This window comes from Haliotis cracherodii, unplaced genomic scaffold (genome assembly GCF_022045235.1).
Source record: "Haliotis cracherodii isolate W230 unplaced genomic scaffold, xgHalCrac1.p SCAF_12, whole genome shotgun sequence".
Taxonomy (NCBI): Eukaryota; Metazoa; Mollusca; class Gastropoda; order Lepetellida; family Haliotidae; genus Haliotis; species Haliotis cracherodii.
This window is the reverse complement of record NW_027266267.1, coordinates 36,433,335-36,455,314: the sequence shown is the minus strand read 5'-3', so window position 1 is coordinate 36,455,314 and position 21,980 is coordinate 36,433,335. Positions and strand designations below refer to the sequence as shown.

General features: G+C 42.9%; 1 protein-coding gene across 1 annotated transcript in view; it reads left to right on the top strand.

Annotated features, from left to right (window-relative positions):
- The window catches only part of LOC139458392 (sortilin-related receptor-like), a 99,110-nt gene that overhangs the window by 41,404 nt on the left and 35,726 nt on the right, over positions 1 to 21,980 (top strand). The window contains exons 23-28 of the mRNA XM_071239810.1: positions 2,749 to 2,874; positions 7,551 to 7,784; positions 10,831 to 10,986; positions 12,426 to 12,572; positions 16,671 to 16,796; positions 19,798 to 19,932. Of these exons, the coding sequence (XP_071095911.1) occupies positions 2,749 to 2,874; positions 7,551 to 7,784; positions 10,831 to 10,986; positions 12,426 to 12,572; positions 16,671 to 16,796; positions 19,798 to 19,932 (924 nt within the window). The remainder of the gene's footprint in view (positions 1 to 2,748; positions 2,875 to 7,550; positions 7,785 to 10,830; positions 10,987 to 12,425; positions 12,573 to 16,670; positions 16,797 to 19,797; positions 19,933 to 21,980) is intronic.

The window sequence follows — 21,980 nt, the reverse complement described above, 5'->3', positions numbered from 1 at the left end:
AGAGGAGGGAGTGGGGAGAGGGAAGTTGAAGTGAGTGGAGGGGGAGGGTGTGGGTGGGAGAAGAGGAGGGAGTGGGGAGAGGGAAAGTTGAAGTGTGTGAGGGAGGGAGGGGTGGGTGGGAGAAGAGGAGGGAGTGGGGAGAGGGAAGTTGAAGTGAGGAGGGAGGGAGTGGGTGGGTGGGAGAAGTGGAGGGGAGTGGGGAGAGGGAAAGTTGAAGTGAGGAGGGAGGGAGTGGGTGGGAGAAGAGGAGGGAGTGGGGAGAGGGAAGTTGATGTGAGGAGGGAGGGAGAGGGTGGTGGGAGAAGAGGAGGGTGTGGGGAGAGGGAAAGTTGAAGTGAGGGTGGGAGGGAGAGGGTGGGTGGGAGAGAGGAGGGAGTGGTGGGGAGTGGGAAGTTGAAGTGAGGAGGGAGGGAGTGGGTGGGAGAAGAGGAGGGAGTGGGGAGAGGGAAGTTGAAGTGAGGAGGGAGGGGTGTGGGTGGGTGGGAGAGAGGAGGGGAGGTGGGGAGAGGGAAGTTGAAGTGAGGGAGGTGGGAGGGAGAGGGTGGGTAGGAGAAGAGGAGGGAGTGGGGAGAGGGAAAGTTGAAGTGAGGAGGGAGGGGAGGGTGTGGGTGGGAGAAGAGGAGGGAGTGGGGGAGAGGGGAAGTTGAAGTGAGGTGGGAGGGAGAGGGTGTGGGTGGGTGGTGAAGAGGAGGGAGTGGGGAGAGGGAAGTTGAAGTGAGGAGGGAGGGGGAGGGGAGGGTGGGTTGGAGAGAGGGAGGGAGTGGGGAAGGGAAAGTTGAAGTGAGGAGGGAGGGAGTGGGTGGGTGGGAGAAGAGGAGGGGAGTGGGGTAAGGGAAAGTTGAAGTGAGGGAGGGTGGGAGTGGGGTGGGTGGGGAGAAGAGGAGGGAGTGGGGAGAGGGAAGTTGAAGTGAGGAGGGAGGGAGAGGGTGGGTGGAGAGAGGAGGAGTGGGGAAGGGAAGTTGAAGTGAGGAGGGAGGGAGGGGGTGGGTGGGAGAAGAGGAGGGAGTGGGGAGAGGGAAAGTTGAAGTGAGGTGGGAGGGAGTGGTGGGTGGGAGAAGAGGAGGGAGTGGGGAGAGGGAAAGTTGAAGTGAGGAGGGAGGGAGTGGGTGGGAGGGGAGGTGGGGAGTGGGGGGGTGTGGGTGGGAGAAGAGGAGGGAGTGGGGAGAGGGAAGTTGAAGTGAGGAGGGGAGGGGAGTGGGTGGGTGGGGGAGAAGAGGAGGGAGTGGGTAGAGGGAAAGTTGAAGTGAGGAGGGAGGGAGTGGGTGGGTGGGAGAAGAGGAGGGAGTGGGGAGAGGGAAGTTGAAGTGATGAGGGAGGGAGTGGGTGGGAGAAGAGGAGGGAGTGGGGAGAGGGAAGTTGAAGTGAGGAGGGAGGGAGAGGGTGGGTAGGAGAAGAGGAGGGAGTGGGGAGAGGGAAAGTTGAAGTGAGGAGGGAGGGAGTGGTGGGTGGGAGAAGAGGAGGGAGTGGGTAGAGGGAAGTTGAAGTGAGGAGGGAGGGAGTGGGTGGGTAGGAGAAGAGGAGGGAGTGGGGAGAGGGAAGTTGAAGTTAGAGGTAGGTAGTGGGTGGGAGAAGAGGGGGGGAGTTGGGTTGAGGGAAGTTGAGTGAGGAGGGAGGGAGAGGGTGGGTAGGAGAGAGGAGGGAGGTGGGTAGAGGGAAGTTGAAGTGAGGAGGGAGGGAGAGGGTGGGTAGGAGAAGAGGAGGGAGTGGGGAGAGGGAAGTTGAAGTGATGAGGGGGGAGTGGGTGGGTGAAGAGGAGGGAGTGGGGTGAGGGAAAGTTGAGTGTGGAGGGAGGGAGAGGGGTGGGTAGGAGAAGAGGAGGGAGTGGGTTGAGGGAAAGTTGAAGTGAGGAGGGAGGGAGAGGGTGGGTTGGTGAGAGGAGGGGAGTGGTGGAGGGAAGTTGGTGGGGGGGAGGTGGGTGGGGGTGAGGGGAAGTTGAAGTGATGAGGGAGGGAGTGGGTGGGAGAAGTGGAGGGAGTGGGGAGAGGGAAAGTTGAAGTGAGGAGGGAGGGAGTGGGTGGGTAGGAGAGAGGAGGGAGTGGGGGGAGAGGGAAAGTTGAAGTGAGGAGGGAGTTGGGAGGGAGAGGGTGGGTGGGGAGAAGAGGAGGGAGTGGGGGTGAGGGAAGTTGAAGTGAGGAGGGAGGAAGAGGGTGGGAGAAGAGGATGGTAGTGGGGGAGTGGGAAGTTGAAGTGTTGAGGGAGAGGGTGGTGGGAGATGAGGAGGGAGTGGGGAGAGGGAAAGTTGAAGTGAGGAGGGAGGAAGAGGGTGGGTGAAGAGGAGGGTTGTGGGGGAGAGGGGAAGTTGAGTGATGAGGGAGGGAGTGGGTGGGAGAAGAGGAGGGTGTGGGGAGAGGGAAAGTTGAAGTGAGGAGGGAGGGAGAGGGTGGGTAGGAGAGAGGAGGGAGTGGGGAGAGGGAAGTTGAAGTGAGGAGGGAGGGAGTGGGGTGGGTGGGAGAAGAGGAGGGAGTGGGGAGAGGGAAAGTTGAAGTGAGGAGGGAGGGAGAGGGTTGGGAGAAGAGGAGGGAGTGGGTAGAGGGAAGTTGAAGTGAGGAGGGAGGGGTGTGGGTGGGTAGGAGAAGGAGAGGGGGGGAGTAGGGAGTCAAGAGGGAGGGAGAGAGTGTTAGAGATCTTACTCACCTAGTACTGTTACCTCACAAAGGGTTAATGATAATGGAAATGGAGGGAGCAATGGTGGGAAGGAGGGAGGGATGATTCTGAAATTGCCTGCATGTCCAACTGTCACTCTTTCAGAACAGACCAACTGCAATGCCAGCCAGTTCCAATGTCACAACAGACGCTGCATCAGCAAGACGTGGGTGTGTGACAACGACAACGACTGCCACGACAACTCAGATGAAGTCAACTGTACTGCAGTCGGTCAGTATACATATACTTTGGAGATTTCAAGAACTGCTGGACCGCCTTGGTGGTCTAGTGGTAGAGCGTCCGCCCGGAGAGCGGAAGGTTCAGGGTTCAATCCCCGGGCCGCTTCATACCAAAAGACGTTCAAAGATGGTACTTTTTGTTACCCTGTCTTGCTCTCGGCATTAAGGGGCTAAACCACGGACTGGTCGGCTCGGAGTCAGTATACTGTGTCTGAGTGGGGTATTCATGTTAAACTGCAGCATGGTATCTCAGTGGGCTAGCACTATTAATTGGACTAGTACAAGCAGCCACACACGTGCATGCATGTCGCTATATAAGTGCAATAATCTTGGACGCGACGTTAAACCCAATTTCACCTCACCTCAAGCAGTGCTGGGGCAGTGGGGAAGCCTAGTGGTTGGAACGATGCTCATTACACCAAAGACCCGGGTTCAATTCCCCACACGGGTACAATGTGTGAAGCCCATTTCTGGTGTCCCCTGCTGTGATTTTGCTGGAATATTGCTAAAGCGGGTTAAAAACTTGCCTGCTGCCCTCGGTAATTTTTCTAATGGATCCATACTACACATAGATTATCTTCCATGGACTGTCATGTCTTTTGGCAAATGTCATCAAAGTTCAAGGTCACAATCATGATTTAGAAAAATGTATATGTCCATGTTTGCAAATGTCATCAGAGGTAAAGGTCACAATCACGATATAGAAAAATGAATGTATGTCCATGTTGGCAAATGTCATCAGAGGTCAAGGTCAGAATCATGATTTAGAAAAATGTGTGTATGTCCATGTTGGCAAATGTCATGAGAGGTGAAGGTCACTATAACGATGTATGTCCATGTTGGCAAATGTCATCAGAGGTCAAGGTCACAATCACGATATAGAAAAATGAATGTATGTCCATGTTGGCAAATGTCATCAAAGGTCAAGGTCACAATCACGATATAGAAAAATGTATGTCCATGTTGGCAAATGTCATCAAAGGTCAAGGTCACAATCACGATATAGAAAAATGTATGTCCATGTTGGCAAGATGTCATCAGAGGTCAAGGTCACAATCACGATATAGAAAAATGAATGTATGTCCAATGTTGGCAAATGTCATCAAAGGTCAAGGTCACATCACGATATAGAAAAATGTGTGTACAGTGATCGCTCGCTATTGCGCTCTTCGATAAAGCGCTACTTCGGTTACTACGCGCGGTAACGCATGGCTCCCAAAGTTTATGTACACTTTTATTACTGATAGTTTTACACAGACATAATTGTATTGTTGTTCGTTGTTCATTTGCACATAACGCTTCTCATTGCATAATCAACCGTTTATCGCTGAATGGAGTTCTAATAATCTGTTTGAAAACATCCGTGGCAAGTCCCGGAAATACGATTGTTCAACTAGTTAACTTTTCACACTATCGGACCTTTGATCTTAGAAGCGCATGCATGCAATAAAAGAGAACCACAAGCGAAGTTTATATTCTTAATTAGTGGGCAATCCAATTTGAGGCGACACTGTCACACACATGTAGTTGCTGTCACAACACGGCGGTCATTCATTTCGTAATCGCGCTTTCGTAACATCGCCTGGTTTTTTTCCGTAGTTATAACAAGCAATTTCATTGGGTTAAATAAAATTTGTTTCTAATGACGCTTTCTTGCCGAAATCTACTACAAGTTTCGTGATTGGTCAATTTTGAGCACGTGACCTCAGGCAGCCAATCAAATTATAGCTGTGATACCAAGCTCGTGTTTGATAAATTTCAGAAGTTGGGCGAAAGATTTTTTGTTAAATCGTGTTAATCTGAACATTTTTAAGCAGGAAATCACGATATATATTAAAAATATGGAACTTTGCGAATGTATCGTACTAGGTTACGAGCTGTGACAAAGATTTTTCATGCATATATTTTTGCATTAAACATTGTGTCCGAGCCGAGAATTCAAGGCGACGAAAGCCCAGATGTCATTTGACTTACATTACACGCGATCGCACGAAACGATGGAAATAATAACTTAGATGTAAGTTTGATTACTTTTAGATATATTTTTGTTGATTTTATTTATCACTTTGTATAATATATTTAAAGATTTGTTTAAAACGTCTTTATTTTGCTCTTTGATGTGGACCCGTTGTCGAAATGTGTGTCCGAGAATTTTATTTTCAATAACATCGCGGGAAATAGTGAATAATTTTTTAATTTATCGATTAAAAATGATAAATTGAAATGGAATACGTATTTCAGACATTGTGAAATGTGACAGATTTAATAAATGAATGATATTACAGGTAGATCTAGGTCCATAAAAATATATACTATTTTGATGTGACATGAGATAAACACATATTGATGATTTGAGATTTTCCGAGCGCGCGCCTCGGCCTCGGTTAAACGGCTCATCGTCTATAACGCCCACCAATTATTTGGACCCCATTGGTAGCGTTATAGCGAGCGATCACTGTATGTCCATGTTGGCAAATATCATCAAAGGTCAAGGTCACAATCACGATATAGAAAAATGAATGTATGTCCATGTTGGCAAATGTCATCAAAGGTCAAGGTCACAATCACGATATAGAAAAATGTATGTCCAAGTTGGCAAATGTCATCAAAGGTCAAGGTCACAATCACGATATAGAAAAATGTATGTCCATGTTGGCAAATGTCATCAGAGGTCAAGGTCACAATCACGATATAGAAAAATGAATGTATGTCCATGTTGGCAAATGTCATCAAAGGTCAAGGTCACAATCACGATATAGAAAAATGAATGTATGTCCATGTTGGCAAATGTCATCAGAGGTCAAGGTCACAATACACGATATAGAAAAATGTGTGTATGTCCATGTTGGCAAATGTCATCAGACGTCAAGGTCACAATCACGATATAGAAAAATGTGTGTATGTCCATGTTGGCAAATGTCATCAGAGGTCAAGGGTCAAAATCACGATATAGAAAAATGTATGTAAGTCTATGTTGGCAAATGTCATCAGAGGTCAAGGTCACAATCACGATATAGAAAAATTTGTGTAAGTCCATGTTGGCAAATGTCATCAGAGGTCAAGGTCACAGTCACGATATAGAAAAATGTGTGTAAGTCCATGTTGGCAAATGTCATCAGAGGTCAAGGTCACATTCACGATTATAGAAAAAATGTGTGTATGTCCATGTAACATTTTAAACTTGGTATGGGAGAGTCAGCGTTCAGATTTTTGTAAAACATGTTTATACCATTGTCTGATTTTGAGGCAGGCTACCTCTTCAGCAACCCATGCTTGTCGTAAAAGGTGACTATGCTAAGAGGCGACTAACGGGATCGGGTGGTCAGGCTCGCTGACTTGGTTGATGCATGTTATCTCAGTTTGTGTAGATCGATGCTCATGATGTCAATATCACTGGATTGTCTGGACCAGACTCGATTATTTACAATCCATAGTCATACATCTGAAATATTGCTGAGACTGGCGTTAAAACAACAAACAAAACAATTTGTAAGGTGGACGAAATTATATCAATTAAGCTTTTGCAAAATAGGGATCCTTGCTATAGTATTTTGAATATTTGGAGGTCTTGTGAGTCCTATGTTTTGACACACACACACGCACGCATGCCTGTCTGTCTGTCTGTCTGGTTGGCCGCCGTTAAACAACAAACAAACAAAACTTGCTCCCTTGATATGTGCTGTCTGACTGTGGGACTTGACTTCTAGCTCCGTGTCAGACCTGTGAAGATTCTGGGGTAGAATAGGTCTTCAGCAACCCATGCTTGTCGTAAAAGGTGACTATGCTAAGAGGCGACTAATGGGATTGGGTGGTCAGGGCTTGCTGACTTGGTTGATGCATGTCATCGATCCCAATTGCGTGGATCAATGCTCATGATAGTCTGGTCCAGACTCGATTATTTACAGACCGCCGTCACATAGCTGGAATATTGCTGAGTGCAGCGGTTAAACTACAAATCAATCAATCAATCTAGCTCGGTGTCAGTGCAGAGTTAAACAACAAACATACAAACTTGCTCCCTTGATATGTGCTGTCCTGACCGTGAGACTTGACTTCCAGCTCCGTGTCAGAGCAGAGTTAAACAACAAACAAACAAAACTTGCTCCCTTGATATGTGCTGTCTGACCATGAGACTGGGACTTCCAGCTCCGTGTCAGAGCAGCGATAAACAACAAACAAACACAACTTGCTCCCTTGATATGTGCTGTCTGACTGTGAGACTTGCCTTCCAGCTCCGTGTCAGAGCAGCATTGAACAACAAACAAACAAAACTTGCTCCCTTGATATGTTCTGTCTGACTGTGAGACTTGCCTTCCAGCTCCGTGTCAGAGCAGCGTTGAACAACAAACAAACAAAACTTGCTCCCTTGATATGTTCTGTCTGACTGTGAGACTTGACTTCCAGCTCCGTGTCAGAGCAGCGTTGAACAACAAACAAACAAAACTTGCTCCCCTTGATATGTTCTGTCTGACTGTGAGACTTGACTTCCAGCTCCGTGTCAGAGCAGCGTTGAACAACAAACAAACAAAACTTGCTCCCTTGATATGTTCTGTCCTGACTGTGAGACTTGCCTTCCAGCCAGCTCCGTGTCAGAGCAGCGTTGAACAACAAACAAACAAAACTTGCTCCCTTGATATGTTCTGTCTGACTGTGAGACTTGACTTCCAGCTCCGTGTCAGCCGTGGGAGAAAAAGTGCAGCAGTGGCGAGTGCATCAGCCAACAGGCCTTCTGTAACGGGGTGTTCGACTGCTTGGACCACACTGATGAACAGAACTGCACCAATAAGACCTGCCCACCCTGGCGCCACCCGTGTGCCTCGGGCGACCAGTGCGTCTTCCTCACCTGGCTTTGTGATGGCGAGAAGGACTGCTCTGATGGGAGTGATGAAGACCACTGCACAGGTAAGACTGCTACTATTTGCATACAGATACAGATAGAATACTAAACGAGCTCCCGTGTAATACCAATTTTATGAAACGAGTGAATAGTTCTGGTATCTGACGAGCGAAAGCAAGTCAGATACCACAATTATTCACGAGTTTCATAAAATTGGTTTCACACGGGAGCGAGTTTAGTATTTTATTTATTACTTGTCATTTATAACGTTTTTAGAATTATACTGTTGAGTATGAATAGGCTGACACCTAAACAATCCATGGCATAGTCCAACTGAGTTTAACAGAATAATACTTCAAACACGTCAAAAGTTGAAATGTATGAATTTAATACCATACAATGGTCCACCTTTAGAATTCACAAAATTATCGTAGGGCTAAGACTATCGCAACTCACATACTTTGACTTAGACTAACGACTGTCGTTGCGCTACAGTACGATCGCCTTGTGGAACGGGCCTTGCACCTCAAAGTTTACAAGAATGTCACAATACCCAATGACGTAATTTGAGGAATTTTGTTGCAAGATCCATTGGCGAAACAATGCCATGTGACGTCAGCCTAGCAACAGGAGTTGCTGGGGTCATCAAGTGTGCATAAGATCTATCAACTCCACCCGCAATGTCGTTGAATAAGCCAAGGGATGTTGAGAGCTTTCAATATTTGTTCGTGAAACGTGTTCCGAGGGTACATGAGCACGCGTTTTATGTGTAATACAGCTGTATGTTTATTAAACGGGTGATCTCTTCACGGGCAAGTAATAAAGATAGTTCTGTAAGGGGGATAACTCAAGCAGAGAAATAACTCATTTTGAACTCTGATAATTAATTATGTATAAGGGTCTTTTGAATTAATCGTATACTTCAGCGTGAAAGACTGAGTTTTCTGAAGTTGAGGAAAGTGATATTTTGATAACAGTGAACGCATCACTTTGACAGAACTATTGTCATACAAGAGTTACTTCCCCTTTTATTGTCTCCCTTTGTGGTATGACTAGCCTGTACACAATTGTTGATGTTCTTTTTTTACGTTAGTTCCACATTGACAAGGCAAAATATTGAAAGAAGGTCATTTATGGAGTTATAAAATATCCACTTCTAGCCGTTTATTCTTCTCTCGAAAATGTTTTGTTATAAACTGTAAATCTCTCATTTAACTCGTCAATCAAGGCTGTTCGTTCCGTGAAGGGCCATTTTTGCTACTTTACTTGCGTGTATTCTTTCACTTCTCTGAGGTCTCCTAGTATTCCAGAATATTTTTTGTTAAAGTTGATTTTGTATATAATCATATCAAATGTATGATAAAGAATTATCGTTACCCTTAATTTTTTATTTATACTTTTGTTTAAATTTTTGATGATTTTGCAAACTACTTTTTAAGTCTCAAATACAAGGGGTGGTGAACTGTCCTGTGTGTTAGGAAGGGAGAATTTACGTTTCAAGGTTTTTCATTTGTAATGAACTAGTTTAAGTTAAAATTGTTCAACTGCACAAGGGGCAGTCGGGTAGCCTAGTGGTTAAAGCGTTCGCTCGTCACGCCAAAGACCCGGGTTCGATTTCTGACATGGGTACAATGTGTGAAGCCCATTTCTGGTGTCCCCCGCCGTGATATTGCTGGAATATTGCTAAAAGCAGCGCAAAACAAACTCACTCAACTGCACAAAAAGTATATAATAAATAGGATGTGCCATGTGTCTCATGAAATATCTTGACGGGGGGAAAAGGTGATATTTTCACTCGTCAAAATATCTCCTCTTCTCTCCCCCCCCCCCCCCCCCCCCCCCCCACTCGATGCGAGAAACATGATATTTCATGAGACACATGGAATATGCTCTATATATTTGCTTAGATTTAACTTTTCTGCCCTCTTTGTTTGTCTTAAACATTAAGAACCCGTGAAGATCCGGAGTAGAATAGTCCTCAGCAACCCATGCTTGTCGTAAAAGGCGACTATGCTTATTGTCATAGACAACTAATGGGATCAGGTGGTCAGGCTCGCTGACTTGGTTGGTGCAAGTCATCAATTCCAATTGTGTGGATCACTGGATTGTTTGGTTCTCGATTATTAACAGACTGCCAGCGTTAAACAACCAACAAACCAAATGTTATAACTTCAAATCTGTCCTCTTATGTTATGAGTGGGCTTTTGTGGCCCAGTTTTCTGAGAAGTCGCAATTCGCTGTTCGGAGTTGCGTCCCTTGGGCACACCAGAAACCTGTGATCACGGGTTTTGAATCCTGCTTTGCCCCCCTTATGTTTCTAGGTTGGCCAGCACCATACCCGTCCTTGTAAGGTAAACCAAAGTGGTAAACGTCTGAGAGACCTGCGTCACTTTGGGCTTTTCTCCTCTATCAAACTGACACACTGGAATACTTAGTCTGCCTTTCAGGAACCAGGAACTTATTTTAACCATGCCATTACAATTTGGAACCTTCATTGTCCATTGGCATTTTACGAAATTTTCTTTGTAAAGCCCCTATCTCACATTCACGAATCTGAACACGAATGAACACGATTTAATGTATAATGTCGGTCGCGTGCGGTCGTATGGACGTCACAGCACGGCTTAAATCATTGCAAAAATTTATAACACGATTTCAGCCGAGCTGTCGTATGACAGTCGTGTTCAGTCGCATGAAGATCGTGTTCAGTTGTATGAAGATCATGTTCAGTGTGTTCAGTCGTGTTGGGGAGCGTAGGAAGAAACTCATACGACCTTCATACGTTTTAACACGATTCAACATGACTTTCATACGTCTTTCATACGACATATTGGGGTCATGTTAAATGAGGTTAAATCGTGTGTATCATATGAATATCTTATGACGGTCGTATGAGTTTCGTGTTCAGAAAGAAATTTGCATAAACCACAAGGTCGAGCATGAATCAACACGATTTTGCAACTTTTCTTAAATCGTGTTTGCAATTTCTTAAATCGTGTATGTGAGATAGGGGCTTAAGTCTGCCCTTCAGGAAGCAGGAACTTATTTTAACCATGCCATGACTCTGATACCATGTTATTTTTAACATTGATCTACCTGTCCTGTTTGCAGTAAGCACGACCAGTGTCCCAGTTACGAGACCCACGACAGTCCCACCGTCGTGCCATGTGTGGCAGTTCCGATGCAACAACAAATTCTGCATCTGGCATGGGTCCCGATGTGACGGCTTCAACGACTGCGGAGACAACTCGGACGAAGTGGATTGTGGTGAGTGTTAGTTGGTGGACTGGTCAGCCTCGGGTGGGTGTATCTAGGATCCTACACCAAGTGCCCTTGGCAGGAACATTAGGAATTATCATTATACCCCCGCCATGAAGTGTCTGTCCATCCTTCCATCATGGCCTAAATGATACAAAAGAAAAGTCTATGCCTATTATGCACGATAGATATATTTTCCAGAATTTAATTGCCCATAATTAAGGGTGCATATAACACATGAGTGCGTATTCAACACGAATAAATAAGTCTTGTGTACATTGATCAATCGGAAGGGATGCTTATTGGGATGGTTCACTAGACAGTACATTAGCAAATATCGCCGGGCGCTTATTTGAGCGGGGCGCTTATTACATCGAATACAGTAACTATGTTTACATGAAAAGGGAAATTTTTCCATTCACATTTTAGAATTAACAATTGCTGCAGTCTCTGGGCCTAATATAGACACAGACTTTGACCATACATACCAATTCAATACTCTGACTTTTTCTTGTTGAAACTTGCAAGGATGATGATAGAAAATTTTTCCTAATGCATTAAATGCAGTATGGCCACGATGGCAATGGGAATATCAAATGGTGAACCCGTTTATCTGACTGACCATAAGCTGTGACTGAGTTAGGGAGCTAGGGGGCGGGGTGGCCCAGTCGTCTAAGGTGCCTTGATTAACTGTGCAGAGTTGTGTCCCTTGGGCACGCCAGAAACCTATGATAGTGGGTTCGAATCCCGGTTTGCCCCGATTATATTTCTAGGTTTGTCAGCACCATACCCGTACTTGTGGGTTTCACCGAAGTGGTAAACGTCTGAGACCTGCATCACTTCGGGATTTCCTCCCACATTAAGCTGACACGTCGTGATATAACTGGAATATTGTTAAAAGCGGCGTTAAACCCAACTCACTCAATCACTCACTCATTCCCTCACTCGGGCTTTCCTCCCACATTAAGCTGACACGCCGTGATATAACTGGAATACTGTTAAAAGCGGCGTCAAACCCAACTCACTCACTCACTCAGGCTTTCCTCTTACATTAAACTGACACACCATGATATAACTGGAATACTGTTTAAAGCGGTGTCAAACCCAACTCACTCACTCACTCAGGCTTTCCTCTTACATTAAACTGACACGCCATGATATAACTGGAATACTGTTAAAAGCGGCGTCAAACCCAACTCACTCTCACTCACTCACTCACTCACTCACTTACTCACCCACCCACCCACCCACCCACTCACTCACCCACCCACCCACCCACTCACTCACTCACGCACTCACTCACTCACTCACGCACTCACTCATTCGGGCTTTCCTCCCACATTAAGCTGACACGCCATGAGCTTAGTACTGGACTACTGTTAAAAGCGGCGTTTAACCCAACTCACTCACTCACTGACTGTAACTGAGAGCATGTTTGATGATGGCAGGGGACCGAGTCAGCACGACGACCTCGCCAAGGCCAGGCACCTGCAACACCTATCAGTGGACATGTAACAGTGGCCAGTGCATCAACACATGGCAGCGCTGTGACAACAAGACCGACTGCTGGGATGGCAGCGATGAAATCAGCTGTGGTGAGTTCCTTTATTGTACAATAAAACGCAGGAGGGAGCATAAACCAGGGAGCAGACAAACAATGATCATGAGTCGTATATTTAGGTCTTCAGCAACCCATGCTTGCTGTAAAAGGTGACTATGCTTGTCGTAAAAGGCGACTAACAGGGTTAGAAATTAACTGAAAAAGTGATCAAGTCCACAGGGCTAACTGCAGCTGAACTTTACTAGCCCTGAAGAAGATCAGTTAGCCTAGACTACACAACAGATAACAAAGTCTGAAAATCATGTCTTCATAACTATTAAGTTTAATAAAGTTCAACTTCTTGTGAGTTCATGAGGTTTTTGAGACAGGTACTGAACTTGTACAAACACAATAAGATGAACAGTAAACAATTTATAGCATTATAACATAACATTAACAACAGAACACAGTGGTTGTGAAAAATAAGAAATCTTTTCGCAACTGCAAAATATCAACAAACAGGCAAAGTGAGAGAAAGGTTCACATCAGGGCACATCCTGCTCTCATAACCAAGAGGTTTACATTAAGGGACAAACAATTTCTTGAAAGGGACATTTGATATTAATGAATATTATAAGACAAAATTATCCATGTTAATATCTAACTTCGTATATGAAAAGGCAGTACACGGGTCAGCCATTGGTAAGGGGTCATTGTGACAGACATTTGTGAATGTTTGTACCGAGATCTACCAATGATTTGAAGTTATGGATTCAGTTAAGTTCAATGGCTGTTCTGATGCTACTGTACTGAGTATTGAGTTCATGTTGTAACTGTGACAATGATCAATGAGTCAGAAAATATAATTGGCATATCGAACGTTTGTTTAGTAAGAGTATGTTCAGGATCCAGCATTTCCTTGATAAATCTAGTCAACATGTTTCAGGTGCTATAAATGTTTAAACATGTCAGTTACACCAATAACAGTCCTGGAAAAATGTGTTTTGCAATTCTTAATATAACTCACAAGAGACTGAATTATTATCAGCTTGATAAGTCTGTTGTAGAATAACTAAATATTCAGAGTCCGCTAAATAAAAACAATGCTTACATCATTGTACATTCAAGTGTTCGCATTCATTCTTTATCATATACAGTATCACGGTTTTGATAAATCTCGTAATCCACACAACCTGTCGACTGTTTACTTATGCAAATATAAGCACGATATATTCCATCGCATGATCGAATACAGGACTCGTTGCGGTATGTCACGGCTACTTGTACACACGTTAACTTTTTTATGATAGTTTCTGGGATGTTTTTGAAGTGGAATTACCCCTTCCTCCATTCAAAATTGATTAGAAAAAGAACCCATTTGTTCAAACGAAGTCCCTTGACCAAACCTTGGTCGTATGCAGAATTCAAAACAGGAAGTGATATACCATATAATCCACACAGCCTTACTTCCTGCGGTAAGATTCACCAATGACAGGTTCTTTACTTTGTTTACCGAACTCGGTAAAGAAAATAAGCATCAATCAATCCAATGAACAACAAACATTTTGTGAATCGCATATTTAATAAGTTTGTAAGCGTGCCCAACTACGATCCATTATAAATTAACTACCGCGATAACATAGCGTATTATCCTACACGGCGCTCGATTTCGTGGGTCACTGTTACCACGTTCTGAAGTATACCCTTGATGTGCCTGGCTATTTTTAGTTTGACACAAGGTCAGGATATTTTCGACCAATCTGCAAGCTAAATTAATTACGACTATATCCGACTTGCTTAATATGTGGCACCTGATTGGCTGAAGCAAAGCTACGGACCATACCGAAAATAAATACATGCAAAACCGACAATAGATATAGGTCAAGAAACCGGTTTGGATATTTGTCATAAAAAGGGAGAGAATAATGAAACTGGTTTGTTTTAGCAAAAGGAAGTGTTAATCAACATGCTTCGCTGTCTTGTTTGGCTACAAATACCTTTACGCAAAGACGTACGTTTTTGATTTACGATAACAGTGTCAATTCGATACGAAATTAATATATCCCCAGTCACTGCGTCCATGAGACCCACACATGTCACGCAGGTGCGTTCAAATTTATTTTTGTGCGTCCAAGACGCAAAAAGGCGCTCTTTAGCCAACACTGCTTTAAGGTTAGTTAGCCACCCGGGCTAGCGTTCTGCGGATGTTCTTAGCCCTGTAGGAAATACTCTAGCCAGGGGCTAACGGGCGAGCGTTAATTTCGAACCCTGGACTAATGGGATAGGGTGGTCAGGCTCGCTGACTTAGTTGATACATGTCATCGGTCCCAATGGCGTGGATCGATGCTCATGATATCAATCACAGGATTGTCTGGTCCAGACTGGATTATTTTACAGACCGCCGTCATATAGCTGGATTATTGCTGAGTGCAGCGTTACACAACAAACCAACCAACCAAATTATTGCATATATGAGATATCAATATTATGTTCAGCCCCTAAGGATGATGATTAAATGTACAAGCTTTACAAATATTTTCCCGTATTTACCTAATGAAATAGAATCCAACCTCGGCAATGTTGGACAAGTCCATATTATGAATAGGGGGGTAAATTTGGTCTTTCCTGCATATTCTTATAACTTTTACGCCAATTATCTAAGCCTTTCTCCCCATACTGTCATATCTCTCCCACTTTTGATGCGATTGTTCGGCCTTCGCATTTTTCTGTGAACCCCACTAGATACTTTCATCTAATAAAATAACATGGTCCAATATATGATATCATGAAATTGCGAGCCCATATTTGAATCTCCAGAAATAACATCATGACAGAACAATCTTTTATCGGGAAATAAACCACGCTTTTTTCTTCATTGTTCTTTGTGATTAATCATGTAGCTATCTTATATTTTTTCTTTAATCACAAATTATAGGGTTTTGACGGGTAACTTGGGTCGAGTGGGTCCTGAGTAGGACTTGGATACCCACATGACTACCCAGTCCCGTTAGTCACGTGATATGTTGTTTAATGTCAATAACAGTATGACCCCATAATTAAACTACAAGTTGCTAATGTAAGCATTCCTTCTGACTTGTTTGGGGGCGGTGGGGTAGCCTAGTGGTTAACACGTTAGACAAAGACCCGGGTTCGATTCCCCACATGGGTACAATGTGTGAAGCCAATTGCTGGTGTCCCCACCGTGATATTGCTGGAATATTGCTAAAAGCGACAGCGACATAAAACTATACTCACTCACTCTGACTTGTTTGAGTAAAGAGTAAAGATAAATCTTCAGAGAGCTTCAGTATACATCGTGAGATTGTTTTATAATCTAAATAGTTCTTGCCAGGGTTCTGGTAAAACAATTCCCAATTGGCCATTTTGTACCCAACTCTCGAGACCTACAGTGGATACCGGGGTGGGGTTTGGTAATGGGGGTCAGGTACCTGGGTGTCGTGTACCTTGGGGGTAAATTTGGTCCCTACAGCACTCAGCAATAATCGAGCTCTGTGATGGAAGGGTAAAAACATAATCTGAATTGTGCCTTTAGCGGCGGCTCGTTTTGATTTTGGGAAAGGTTTTGTTGCTTTTGCTTTTTTGATCCTACTTTACACCTTGTCAGGTCCGACTCAGATTTAAACCAGACTGTACCATGGCATTTTATATCACAGCCAGTCAACCGCCTCAAAGGTCTAGTGGTAGAGCGTCCGCCTGGGGAGCAGAAGGTCCGGGGTTCTATCCCCGGCCGCATCATACCAAAAGATGTTAAAAGATGGTACTTGTTGTTACCCTGTCTGGCACTCGGCATTAAGGGGCTAAAACTAGGACTGGTCGGCTCGGAGTCAGTATACTGCGTCTGAGTGGGGTATTCATGTTAAACTGCGGCATGGTATCTCAGTGGGCTAGCAGCGTAAATCGGCATCAGTCCGGACTAGTAGAAGCAGCCACACCCACCCACACACATACACGTGCATGCACATGGCTATATAAGTGCAATAATCTTGGACGCGATGTTATACCCCATTTTACCTCACCTCACCTCACCTCACCTCACCTCACCTCACCTCACCTCACCTCACCTCACCTCACCTCACCTCACAGCGAGCCAATGGCGGTGTGTTGTTATCATTCTCATTGCTTTGTGTTTCAGAGTCGACGTGTGGCCCCACAGAGTTCCTTTGCTACGCGTCTACCTTACCACCTAACTGCATCAGGAACTCGTGGGTGTGTGACGGAATGAACGACTGCCAGGGCGGGGAGGATGAGAAAAACTGCAGTGAGTATGCTGAACCAACTGGACACTTGAGTTCAATGTTACCAGCACAGCAGCTTAGAGGAACAAATGCACTGCACCACACTCCAGGACCATCCCCCGTACAATGGAGACAATCTCATTAAAATCAGATCTTAGTTCTCGCTACCGCTAAGATCTGAAGACATTCTGTTAGGAGTCACGTCAGAACGACCTTTCATCTGACCAATCAGTGAATCGCTTACCAGATTATGAAAGTGACAGTCGAAATGTGATTTCTAATCATGCAATCTCGAAAACTTTAACATGGGGTATTCCGAACAATAGTTATGGGTTTAATGACTGAATCCTTACAATCTAGACCATCTATTAGCCGTTCCAGAATGTTTTTTGTTCAGGTTTTGCCAATTTGAAAATTGTGCCGTAAAGCATGAGAAAGCTGCCTTCTGATTGGTCATTCCATTGGTCGGTCAAAGTTCGCGCAAGGTCAGTCTGACGTGACCCGCAATGGGATGTCCTCGGATCTTTGTTTAGCGGCAGCGAGAACTAAGATCTGATTTTAATGAGATTGCAATGGACCTTAACTGTCCCAGTACTAAATAGGTGTGAAACGACACAAGGTCACAATACGATACATATCACAAAACATAGGTCACAATACGATACGTATGACAATACATAGTTCACGATACGATGCGTATCACGATACATAGGTCATGATATGATACTATCACGATACATAGGTCATGATACGATACGTATCACAATACATAGGTCACGATATGACACATATCACGATACATAAGTCATGATATGATACGTTTCACAATACATAGGTCACGATATGACACATATCACGATACATAAGTCATGATATGATACGTTTCACAATACATAGGTCACGATATGACACATATCACGATACATAAGTCATGATATGATACGTATCACAATACATAGGTCACGATATGACATTTATCAGGATACATAAGTCACGATATACGTTTCACAATACATAGGTCACGATATGACACATATCACGATACATAAGTCATGATATGATACGTATCACATTACATATTTACGTCAAATCGCATAGTAACTTCTTGATTATAGCAATTTCAAATAAGATTCAAAAGGAAAAGCTAGCTGTAGATACATATTGACTATTTTTAGTAAACTTGAAATGCTAATTACAACACATTTTCCTATATCTGACTGATAAAAACACCAGGGGTCATTCAAAAAGTAGAAAGTTATTTTTTTTAGCAAGAGTATCCTCTTGTATCGATACGATAAAAATGTATCGTGTATGATATTGTCACACGAAAACTTGCGATGTACTGGTGCACTGATGTATCGTTTCACCCAGGGGTCCGGAAAATTTAAAATCCCAATCGGACATTTTCATTTATGCCACGCCCCCTTCAAACAGCGTGTTTTAGTACGACTTTTTACACACAAATTACAAGTTGTTACGTATTCATAATATGATGAATTATGAATTGTTTCAATTTAAATTGTTTAATTCACCGGACAATTAATAACAAATAATATCATTTTAGATATACATGGAAAACATACGTTTGTTTCTGTTATAATAACGATCTGTCAACGTTGTGAACGGTCTAATTAATATTCATGAGTCTGCTCAAGTGTACGCGTCGTAACATTCGGATCGAGATTATTTCACCCCCAGTAATAAATAGTCCAGAAAGTGCTTGAAAAGCAGTTATGCTTACAGTGTTCCTGCTGGCTTTTGAAACTGCCAGTCCTTGTGGACTGGCAACTCGAAAAATTATCAGTCCCCGCTAAATTTTGTCAGTCACAACTTTTAACAAATATAAAAAAACATATGAAAATTCATTGGGTTTTAATTCTTTCAACTTCATGTTCAGTGCAAATATGTCATGTCTGAAGTAACCTAGTTAGATCTATACATCATTCACCAAAACTTCAGTCACAAGTTTCTCTTCTTCTTTTTTAATATTTCGAGACAAAGTCGGTACAAATGAATATTTCACCTTGAAATAGACATGGGGAAACCCTGATGGTAACAGACAAGCTGACTTTGTTTGAAAAATGTACTTGTATGAATATCACCGATGTTTTGTTCAACAACAAAGATTTATAAGGTACTTTATTTGCCGGTCCACAGGGACTGGCAGTCACATGAATTACCGGTCCAAGCTTAATTTTGCCGGTAAAAAACTGGTAATCACCGGTTAACGGGACCGCTGTGCTTAAGACTTGTGGAAAGAAAGAAACTGTCTGGCACATAAAATACATAGTTGCAAGATGGGTTTTATTTGAAATTGGAAAAAAAAATTTAGGCTCATATATTGTCGGATCATAGGTTTTCGGACAACATACTTTTTCTGACGGCCATGTTTATGGTGACTACTTGTGCTGTAACGGGGGTATAGCATTACACAGACATTATAAATACTCTGATTATGGCTTCTTCTCAAGAGAATGTCTTTTAAATATGAATGAAATGTTTTACAGTTGTTCATGTGATTAGAGAGAACACAATGAATGTTTCCTAAGCGTCTGAAAACCAATAACATAGGGATAATTAAAAATATATCTAGTTTTGCATCAGCAGCTAAAACAATATCCTAGCTCCATACAAAATCCAGGGGCACAGGTGGCCCAGTCGTCTAAGGCGCTGCGATTCGCTGTGCAGAGTTGCGTCCCTTGGGCACGCCAGAAACCTATGATTGTGGGTTCGAATCCCGGTTTGCCCCGATTATGTTTCTAGGTTTGTCAGCACCATACCCGTGCTCGTGGGTTTCACCGAAGTGGTAAACGTCTGAGACCTGCATCACTTCGGGCTCTCCTCTCACATTAGCTGACACGCCGTGATATAACTGGAATACTGTTAAAAGCGGCGTTCAACCCAACTCACTCACTCACTCATCCATACAAAATCCCAGCCCTTTTCTGTAGTCCCACGATGTCACAAGCACTGATGATAGCCGAGGTATTTGTCACAGCGTCCTATGTTTCTCAATTGTTGCAGGTGGTTTGGTGTGCGCTCCGGACCATTTCAAGTGTACATACTCCTACGGCTGTATCCCTCAACAGCAAGTGTGTGACGGAACTGTCGACTGTTCGGATCAATCTGATGAGAGAGGCTGTGATACCAACGCAACAAGTGAGCTCAACAACCTTGTTCTTTAATACACACACACAAGTCTTGCATGTCCTGTGTTCGCAGAGAAAATATTCGTTTTTTTCCACATGATCTGCAAACCTTTTGATTTCTCACTCATTCATCCCATTTAGACTGATATATTCACTCACTCATCCCATTTAGACTGATATATTCACTCTTTCATCCCATTTAGACTGATGTATTCACTCATTCATCCCATTTAGACTGATATATTCACTCATTCATCCCATTTAGACTGATATATTCACTCATTCATCCCATTTAGACTGATATATTCACTCTCATCCCATTTAGACTGATATATTCACTCATTCATCCCATTTAGACTGATATATTCACTCATTCATCCCATTTAGACTGATATATTCACTCATTCATCCCATTTAGACTGATATATTCACTCATTCATCCCATTTAGACTGATATATTCACTCATTCATCCCATTTAGACTGATATATTCACTCATTCATCCCATTTAGACTGATGTATTCACTCATTCATCCCATTTAGACTGATATATTCACTCATTCATCCCATTTAGACTGATATATTCACTCATTCATCCCATTTAGACTGATATATTCACTCATTCATCCCATTTAGACTGATATATTCACTCATTCATCCCATTTAGACTGATATATTCACTCATTCATCTCATTTAGACTGATATATTCACTCACTCACTCATCCCATTTAGACTGATATATTCACTCACTCATCCCATTTAGACTGATATATTCACTCATTCATCCCATTTAGACTGATATATTCACTCATTCATCCCATTTAGACTGATATATTCACTCATTCATCCCATTTAGACTGATATATTCACTCATTCATCCCATTTAGACTGATATATTCACTCATTCATCTCATTTAGACTGATATATTCACTCACTCAATCATCCCATTTAGACTGATATATTCACTCATTCATCCCATTTAGACTGATATATTCACTCATTCATCCCATTTAGACTGATATATTCACTCATTCATCCCACTTAGACTGATATATTCACTCATTCATCTCATTTAGACTGATATATTCACTCACTCACTCATCCCATTTAGACTGATATATTCACTCACTCATCCCATTTAGACTGATATATTCACTCATTCATCCCATTTAGACTGATATATTCACTCATTCATCCCATTTAGACTGATATATTCACTCATTCATCTCATTTAGACTGATATATTCACTCACTCATTCATCCCATTTAGACTGATATATTCACTCATTCATCCCATTTAGACTGATATATTCACTCATTCATCCCATTTAGACTGATATATTCACTCATTCATCCCATTTAGACTGATATATTCACTCATTCATCCCATTTAGACTGATATATTCACTCATTCATCCCATTTAGACTAATATATTCACTCATTCATCTCATTTAGACTGATATATTCACTCACTCACTCATCCCATTTAGACTGATATATTCACTCATTCATCCCATTTAGACTGATATATTCACTCATTCATCCCATTTAGACTGATATATTCACTCATTCATCCCATTTAGACTGATATATTCACTCATTCATCTCATTTAGACTGATATATTCACTCACTCACTCATCCCATTTAGACTGATATATTCACTCACTCATCCCATTTAGACTGATATATTCACTCACTCATCCCATTTAGACTGATATATTCACTCATTCATCTCATTTAGACTGATATATTCACTCACTCACTCATCCCATTTAGACTGATATATTCACTCACTCATCCCATTTAGACTGATATATTCACTCATTCATCCCATTTAGACTGATATATTCACTCACTCATCCCATTTAGACTGATATATTCACTCACTCATCCCATTTAGACTGATATATTCACTCATTCATCCCATTTAGACTGATATATTCACTCATTCATCCCATTTAGACTGATATATTCACTCACTCATCCCATTTAGACTGATATATTCACTCACTCATCCCATTTAGACTGATATATTCACTCATTCATCTCATTTAG